Source organism: Limulus polyphemus, unplaced genomic scaffold (genome assembly GCF_000517525.1).
Source record: "Limulus polyphemus unplaced genomic scaffold, Limulus_polyphemus-2.1.2 Scaffold1896, whole genome shotgun sequence".
Lineage (NCBI taxonomy): Eukaryota > Metazoa > Arthropoda > Merostomata > Xiphosura > Limulidae > Limulus > Limulus polyphemus.
Genome location: NW_013667506.1, coordinates 217,215 through 227,155, shown reverse-complemented (window position 1 = coordinate 227,155; position 9,941 = coordinate 217,215). Strand labels below are relative to the sequence as shown.

The window sequence follows — 9,941 nt, the reverse complement described above, 5'->3', positions numbered from 1 at the left end:
ACTACTTTGTTGTATAAAAATTCACTACTGCCAATCTAGTACTTGACAGGTATGCCGGGTCAGCTTGGCTTACTTCTTCAGAGTTTTTGGTTGAAGTACTACTTTGTTGTATAAAAATTCACTACTGCCAATCTAGTACTTGACAGGTATGCCAGGTCAGCTTGGCTTACTTCCTCAGAGTTTTTGGTTGAAGTACTACTTTGTTGTATAAAAATTCACTACTGCCAATCTAGTACTTGACAGGTATGCCAGGTCAGCTTGGCTTACTTCCTCAGAGTTTTTGGTTGAAGTACTACTTTGTTGTATAAAATTAATGATATAAACAGTGCAGACTGAACAGTGTGAAGAAATGCTGTAATGTGTAATTTTGATGACTATGACCACTACAAAACATTTAATGACACACAAAATTGTCCAGGCATGGACTAGTGGTTAGAATGCCTAGATTGTGAATCCAAGGGTTCAAGGTGCACATCCTGTTGTTGCAAAAATGCAATCTGTATTTTGGGTCCACTGGTGTTCTATAAAAGTATTGGTTAAATCCCATTTTTCATTTAGATAGAGTTGTCAAAAAGCTGGCAGTGGATACCATTGACTGGCTGCTTTCCCTTTAGTCTATCAGATCAAAACTAAGAATGGCCTGAGCAGAGATAACCTTTTGCATAGCTTCGCACAAAAATTGTAAAGATGAAAAGTAAACTGTCAAATTTAACTTTTTACAGGAAGCTAAATGACCTCAAACACTTTTTTGATTAAAAAAAAGCTAAAATACATTTGTGTTTAATAGTATCTGCACCAAGTTATTTTGCACATTTAGAGACAAGTTTTAGTGGACAAGATTCCCCATAATAAACCTAGCTGAACTGATTATAGATAATGTAAATTAAAACCTCAATTTTCAGCTTATTATGGAACTTCTTTGAAAGACCCTTTCAATTGGAAAAAGTAGAAAGATATGTATATAATTAAATTCGTACTTAACCTGTGCTCTTTCAGAAGTGGACCTACATAAGCTATTGTGAATTTTTTCACACTAATGTAATACTAGCAGATTCCTATTAAAACAATTTAATGGGAATCTTCCTAAAAATGGTGATGAATAAATATAAAATCTGCAGCCAACCCAATCCCTTAGATCAGAGCATATATGCAATATGATTGTGTAATGGGGTATTTTGTTTACCTTCATCTTTTGTCATTACATGTATTATTTCAATAAGGAAAAATTGCACTACATTTTTGTTTAAGCAAAGACTGACTGACTGGAATGCACTGTTACAAAAATGTTTGGGTTTTGATGCAATGAGTGCATCCAGCACAACAGAGTGCGCAGATTTGCTAAGTAGATGCGGGGATTTTCCCCACTGGATGTTACTGTTCCTTGTCATTTTCCTAAGTGCAAGAAAAGACCACTACCAGAGTACTTTTTGATAGTTGTCATTTCCATGAGAAGTGTTTGGGGAAGATATTGTATTCAAATCAATTGATTGGACATAGTACAATAAAATCATGTATATATAAACCAAAGAACAACAAATATATATTCAAACTCTCTTTATGCATTGTTTTATGCCAGCTCCTATCTTTGAAATATTTCTTTCAATCAGTTGATGGCGAAAGTCCCATTTTTTTTTTGTGAAGTTTCCTTCCAAAAACAAACATTTTTATTCTTATTAACTTTTTATTCTCAGATTGACTGTTCAGCACATATAAAGACTGATGGCTTGATATCAAATATTAAGAATGTCAAAAAAAATGATGAATAAATTGTATCTACATAAACTGACCTCAAAAGGTTAATTATCTTCATTACAAATTGTATGATTATCTATATTAATTCTTTCAACATCGTGGACTTAGAACTAGAGAGAATCATCATGACTCCAAATTTTATAGAGGAACTCTCAGTTTCTAAACATTGGTGTGTCTGGATTAAAAAAAAAGTTGTGGTCACCCTTACACATATTTACAGCTAAAATATTATGATATCTTGGTATTTTATTTTTATATAGCAGGAAGTAATAACAGTTTACTTAAGCACTTATTCTTTCTTATAACCAATATCAAGTGTAACAATTATGCTAACTAGTAAAGGTACATTCATCATAGGTGGAGTTTTAGAATTAGCTTTAGAAATTGTATAAAAATTAGTTTCACTTTTGATTGATTTGAATTTCTCAAGAAATATTAATTTCCTTATTTTACAATATTTTCTTATATTCTGAAATGTTTCCAATTTCCCCCAAACTTACTGATGAACTGAAATGACCACCAAACTCATACAATTATAATAAAGAGAGGAGCTTGCTTTTGCAGCAATGGGTTGAGAACCAAGTACCCTCAGATTCAGTCTGGCATGCTAACCACTGGGACACATTTTGCTGTAATGTTGATCAGAGTTTGGGAAGTAAGCACTAAAGCATTAACAATGTAAGAAGAATATTAAAATGGCTATCAAACTCATACAAATGAGAAAATGAAAATCCCTAAAGGGCACATTCTACCCCTGAAAGCTTAATGGTGATAACTGTATCAGAAATAAAGATGGGTGATTAGTGGAATTTGCTAATCAATCCATAGTAGGGTTCAATAATTGATTACACAGGCCAGCAAATTTAAACTTCATAAAAGTTCTTTTGCTTTTAATAACAAATTTTCCATAATTCAGCTATGCAGATTTTAAAAATAATATTCAATTTTTCTATCACGTAAAGATTTTTTCGAAATTGCAAAGAAAAAAAATCTCTTACTTAGGCAGCTACAATCCTACAATGATGACTGTCAGTATGAGATCAGACAATGGGAAAAGGTTATATTAATATATACAGAGTTTATTATACTTCAATGTTGGCCCAATAACAATCTACTAAAGGTTCTAAACCTGAAATGAAGGGGCACATTGAAATAAAGACTCTGCAAGAAGGCACTTCGACCAGTAATAAGTTGCACGAGTCCACAAACTTTTAATAAAAGTAAATGTCCACTGGACATATTGCTATATTTGAATATACCATTGGTTTCTATCTTCTTGTAGTTTTATCAAATTTATTCTGAATTCAATCTCTGTTCTGAATATATGCAAGTTTCACACTTTTTGTTGAGAAAATCATTATTCTCAGAAGTAGATAATATCTGTTACTGCCTGGGAAGAGCATTACTTAACATAACATGTTGCATATTGACATCAACAGCAATGTTCTTCAATGGTTGTTTGGTGATGTTTAGAGGTTAAGGCTCCACCTGTGTTGTAAATAGAATGACAAGTCATGTAGGTAGCACAGTCACTCTGTGTAAATTAGAGGTTTTTTGGAAGCTAAGAAACATGACGTTTAACCCATTACCTACTGGAGCCATTTTGTGTTATCGGGAGAGCAAATTGCATTTGTAAATTGCAAAAATTATAGAGAACTTATCTTTTACTGGTTTTCAGATTTTATTTTTGTAAATAGTAGCATAACATTCAATTATTTGTACAAAATTGCATTATTTAGAGAAGTTTGAAGAGAAATTTAATAAAAAAAATCCCAAAATATGGTTGAGACTATAAATAAGCACCCGCTAAGGAAAAAAACATTATTTTGCCATGAACACAAGCCATGCAATAACTATAAAGCACAATACAGCAGAATGTTTATATGCTGGAGAAATTAGTCTGATACTCTAGGAATATTTATTTGCTAATGTGACATAAGTAATTTATCAACCAGTAATTTATGAGCCTTAGTCAAATAATAAATCTTCAATAAAAATGAGCCTATCCATTTTACAAAATCACATATAGACAATTATATTAGGAAAACAGAATAGGTAATAAACTTTTACCTGGTCATTAGATTTCAATCTAAGGTTTGAGAATGATCAAAACAATCAAACATAATGTTAGAAATCAAATTGAAAGTTTTTCTGATCTCCAGTGACATTAAAGTATTGCTTTTCTCAAACTTTGTGGTGTACTCTTAAAAACAATGTAATTATTTTAAAATAATTTTGTCAACTGATATGTTCTGTTATTCATACATACCTTGACATGAAACTATCACTATCTCCACTTCTTGCACTTGAAAAGTGATCATTTGAGCTTTCAGAAACAGTAGAATCTTCATCGTCATCTGCTTCCCAGCTGTAGTGATGTTCTTCTCGTTCAACTTCTGTACACAGTGTTCAGAAACATGAATTTATAAAACTTCATCAAAATATAAAATGTTCTGTACATCTCTACAAGAAAATTACATCATCATTTGTTTCCTCCTAGACAGAAACAGTAATTTATAAGCTACTGGTGATGAAATATTCAAACACAGTATAATTTTTACTTGTTTAGTTATAAGTACTTTATCTTCAACTTAATAAAATGTATTCTCAAATGCACTTACATACTATACTAGTCTATGGTCTATCAAATAAAAATAATAGTACTAGAACTGTAACTTTCTGCTTTCACTGTTGTTTACAATCCTAGAAAAGGCTTCTTGTTTTCTCTTTCACATTTATTCTACTCAAATCCATGGGAGGTACGTACATGTCTGGTGCAGTTCCTGCTCCATTAAGATAATAGGGCCCAGATCAGGTCTGCCCACAGATCTGAGAAGCACAGTAGTCAGCTCGAGCCAAAAAAACATGGTCATCAGCCCTGCTCACACAGGGCTGAGTGGAAATTCATATGTGTTGGTAAAGATACTAAGAAGCAGCAAGGTAAAGTTCTAAGTTGGTAACTTAGCTGTTTGACTTTTCAAGGTATCGGGTATTTCACTATGGTTCTGTTATTTGTATAGTGAAGGTAGTGGTGTCTAATCTTGGTTTATGCATTGATATCTTGTGCAAAGATCAAAAAGAGTGGACTGCATGATAATTGTGGTATACCACAGACTAAGTCAAGTACATTATCCTCAACTGCTGCAGTAAAAGAACCATCATGAAACAGTTTTTTATTGAGAAGTGATGGCACAGTCTGGTTACTGAACTGTAACTAAGTGAAGTAGAAATGACTGGAACTAGCTTTACAAGTCTTGTTGCTTAAGTTTCACTGCAGCTGTGGGCAAACACTTGGTTACCAAAACATCTGTGGCCATTTTGTACCTGAACATACAAGAAGCTGAGAATAGTTTTACCCTGTTTATTGAGGATGATAGGCCTGGCCTGTTAAAACTAGCTTTTCTTTTGTAAGTGTTTTAATTCTTTAATCATTTGTGCATTATTATGCTGGTGTGTTATTACCATTTTTATGGTTGAATATACCAATAAGTTTTGTGACCAAATACCCACATCATCACACAACAGTATTATAGCTTTTGTATTACTATTAGGCACATGAATGTGATGAAACATACACTTTTATAGATGATTTAGGCAGTTTTCATAACGAACAAAGTTGAAATGGATAACAACTGCCTAACTCAGAGTGATACTAATGGTAAAAGTCTTGGAAGAATATAAAAATAACTTGAATGGAAAGAACAACATTTCACAAGACTTCCATATTTAAGTCAACTTGCTCCAGTCTTTGCAGGAATTTGTATGATATGAGGGAGGAATGATGTTGGTCAAATCACCACTTGTTCCACTAACCATGTTATAAGAACGACTGGTGATTTGACCAATGGTAACTACAAATTTTTTGTTTCCAGACTCAAGTCTTTATTTAGTAATGGTTTCATTATGTTGAAGTAGAAAGATTGTTTTTCTTGTTTTCCAGAATATATCTGAGTTGACATATCTGTAAGTGCCCAGTCTATTATATTTTCAGCCAACAAGGTAGCTGCCAGCACAGATATCTGTATTTTCATGAGACTTTGCAATCTTTATGTTCTTTTATTCTAGCACCAAGTATCTCCAATGTAGGTTTGTTTACAGAAACATGGTATTTCATAAATGACATTTCTGTTTATCATAAGTTGTTCTTTGCTTAGTTTGACGAGTACAGAACATAGTGTTATGTAAGATCACCAGCAGACAACAATGTTGAACTTTTGACTACACTTTTATCTTCTCACTTAGGTTTTGTATATATAAGAGGTAAACAGCATTGGACTTGTTTCTCTTGTCTGTTGTATCAATTTGTATTTATGTGTTCTTCAAGCTATTGGTGATGAAAATAGATGAGAACCTGTTCTGTTTAAAATGTATGTGTTGATATTTAATTTTGATGGAGTTTCTGTCACAAATGTTTTTAGCTCTGTTGTTCAAGCACTTAATAATACTGAATTTAACAGAAGGAAGACTGAAAATGTGAGTGTCTATCAGTATGAGTTGGTTTCCTGTATATGGTGTAGTGAGTTTCTCATTCTGTCTGCTGATGAAAATACCAAGGAATGGCAGGCTGTTTTTTCTCTCTCTCTATTTCCATAGTGTAGTGGATTCTGTTGTCTTTGAAGTTAAGGTTAGTATTGTTACGCATCTGGTCGTTTGTTAATTCCCGGTATAAATTCTTTCCGAGGAACTCGGCGATATGAGTTCTTTCTTAATTAAAACTAGTTTATTCTTTTTCGTTACAAACTTTGTAATACACTTAATTTCCACAGTCACTTTAAAGATAACTACTTTTATAAACACACACTATAATTCACAACGATTCACACACTTTACTTACGGTGCCTACAGCTCGCTTGACTCAATTATCTATCTCTATATCTGTCTAATTCTGCTTTATTTGCTGGGCTTATATACTAAAAAAAGAGGGCACCTGGTACCGACTAGAATTGCCAGGAAAAGTCATGATCCTTCTAGAACCTCATCATGTGACTTCCGCTGTCGTAACAGTATGTTTTCATGATACTGGGATCAGATAACAAATGTGTCATCAACATAGCCTCTGTAAAATCTGGGTTTCTCCTCAATAGAGGAGAGGACACTATGTGTCAAAATCTTAAATGAAAATGTAAGACTGAAGAAGTTGGTTGTAATTAAGCACAAAGCTACACAATGGGCTCCATGTGTACAGATGGGGAGGTCCTAGCATAACAGTAAGGGCCAGTATCTCAACCAATGACCGAACAGAGCTTCAATTTATTGAGGGGACTTTGAATTCTCAGAGATATAGGGATGAAATTTTTCAACCAGCGGTTCTGCTTTTTCTGGACTAAGTTGGGCCTAGTGCAGTTTTTCTACAATACAACACCAGACCACACGTGGCTCGTATCTGTACTGAGTTTCTGGAGAACAGTGAGGTTAATGTTTTTTCCTGGCCAGTAAAGAGACCAGATTTGAACCCCATGGAAAATCTTTGGGATTTACTGAGCAGGCATTTGTGTCAGCATCAACATTCTCCAGAAATGCAACAACAACTCAGAGCAACATTGAGGGAAGAATAGACAGCTATACCACAAAGTCAAAATCAGACATTTCTGTCGATCCATGAGGCAATTCATAACAGCCATAACTGAGGCAAATGGAGGATACACACGCTATTAAACAAGAACTGAGTTTAGTTAAAAATAATTTTCTACTTGTTCAGTTATACAGGCAATTGTGATAAATGGAGATGATTCAAAATGTTTTGTTACTGCATTGATTTTTAAGGATGTGTCAAATAAACAATTAATATATGATTTGTTTTATTTATGAAGCAAATTTTACAATAATAGCGAAACATGAGGTGATGCATTTTTATTTTCCATGTGTACATGAGAAAATAAACAACCAATATTTAAAGACTGAGATCTTTTATCAAAAATGCCCTCTATAGGAGATCACTGTTTGCCATTTAAGAACAAGTTGAAGCTTTTACATGGTAACTAACACATGAGAGATGTGCTTAAAATAGGAGGGATGTTATACTTAAAAAGTTAATGTAAGGTACATTTATAAAATTCCATAATTTGTCAAAATGTGACAAAAGAATTTTTCCATTAATATTTGCTATATTTAATACTTTTCTGTTGCGATTATGTACTTTTAGTAGCCCATTTTTATTTCTTACATATTCTATCTATGCTTTTGGAAAAGACTGTGAAAGGTTGACAATTAGAAATTTCTTCCCAAGGTCTTTAGAAAAGTGTACAAGCTAATCACTTAACATGTTTGCTTGCTCAACTGGAAATGATAAACTTGAATGTTAAAATATGTAATACCCACTATACAAATACAGAAAAATACTACTACAGCAAAGTTGATTAACTATATTATTACACAGGGAAGTTGTTTGGAATTTCACAATTTTTTATTTACATTTTCACTTATTTCATTACTTGATATCATTATCAATTATCAACTTCACAACTTTCACTAACTTAAATAAGAATATTAATTTTACCAATTCAAACTAAACCACTGGTAAATTAATCTTGAACTTAAACAAAAAAGAGTAATTTTTTACAACATTAAATATGCACCAACATTCTCATTTTTCTAATAATTCATTTTCTGAAACAAAACGCTAATGTCACAGTAACTGATAACCTCATTATAAAATCTAATAAACAATATGATAACTTTCATTGTTTACATTTAAACAATAGCAACTCAGAAGTTTCAATAACCAAGTAAAAATTCCATAGAGACTGGTAATAGAGAAAACTTTCAAAGGAAGCATGTATATAATAGAAGGATATTTTTTTGTTTACTTTACTAAACCATAAACTGGATGAGTTAAACCTTCTGGCTTTAATATTAACAAATTAGGGTTTTAAAGTAATTTCTTTCTTGACTACAATGTTATTTCAATCAGTAAAATAATCAGCAAGGATTTCTAACAATCTATCTGAAAATTAAAATTTTCTTTAAGGTTTAGGCAGAAAAATGACAAAAAATAATTTTTTGGTGAAAGGAACATACAGAATATTTAGTTGATAATGGAAGTGTTGATATAATCACAAAATTCAGAATTTAGTATTTTCAAGAATTGAGACAGTAAAGCCACAAACATCATTGTAAAGATCACTGCATGCTTTGCATTTTTTGTAACTTTCAAATATTTTCATTAAAGTAAGTATTCTAAAGTAGATAACACATTATTTTACAGAGTACAATTACAACAGTTACTGCTTGACAAGTGAAGGTAATAATACATCTTTTTTTCTTGTTGATTGCAAAATACCGTTAAAACAAATATAATCCAAATTTAAATTCGGGTCAAATTTCTATTAACAAAAACACTTTACATGAAAAAAAGACATCTAGAAAAGGTCATATGTACCTTTAAAAGATCCATATTAACTGAAGTTATAAGGTCTTACCTAGTTTGAGTTTTTTTTCAATAAGTGGATAAAATTCCTGAGCAGTCTTATTGTTAGGCTCATATTTCAAAACTAAAGGAATGAAAAATGCCACAGATAAGTTTGCTTTCACAGATCAAAAACTAGAGAGGATGATGAATATTTACTGTTCTATAATTTTTGCAATATTGTACACATAATGCCTTACAATTAAATTACATGTTGTTCAGAACTAATATAATGTAAGTTGCAAGCAATCAAAGACATTTTGGCTTAACATGTCATCATAAAGAAAAGAAGCACGTGGAAAATACTAAACTTAAATAATTCAACATACTATATAGGAGAAAATGCTCAAAATAATTTAAATTTTCTTGGTTAAATTCACTGCCCCCAAGTCAATAGGTATTCACAAGTCCTATTCAACAGTAACACTAGCTTGCATGATACACAGTCATTACCATGAAAATTTAAAAACAGTAAAGTAAACCTTGATGTACAAAAAAAATATAGTCGGATGTTGGTGTACTTTGGTGACAGATTCTGTTAAACAAGACCGATGTCTGTAGGTTTACTTTCTTCTTAGAATTCTTCTCAAGAAGTCGATAAGCCGTCTTAACGTTGGTAGAACAACGGGTAAAAGTTGTAGATAGTGATGAGTTGGCCGACGAGTTTCGAATGCGTTCTGCATCCATTATCAAGGATGCATGTTGTGTTATTTGTGATTACTGTTGGTGGATATTTATAAGTATGGGTACGCAGGTGGTGGTATCCAACACTCCACCAATTAAC

General features: G+C 32.3%; 1 protein-coding gene across 2 annotated transcripts in view; it reads right to left on the bottom strand.

Annotated features, from left to right (window-relative positions):
• Positions 1-4,003: 4,003 nt before the first annotated feature.
• The window catches only part of LOC106465289 (glutamate-rich protein 2-like), a 49,628-nt gene continuing 43,690 nt past the window's right edge, over positions 4,004-9,941 (bottom strand). For both annotated transcript variants that reach the window (XM_013925494.2, XM_022393156.1), the window contains 2 exons: positions 9,171-9,242; positions 4,004-4,148 (listed from right to left, as the gene is read on the bottom strand). In XM_013925494.2, the coding sequence (XP_013780948.2) occupies positions 4,012-4,148; positions 9,171-9,242 (209 nt within the window). In that variant the 3' untranslated portion in view covers positions 4,004-4,011. The remainder of the gene's footprint in view (positions 4,149-9,170; positions 9,243-9,941) is intronic.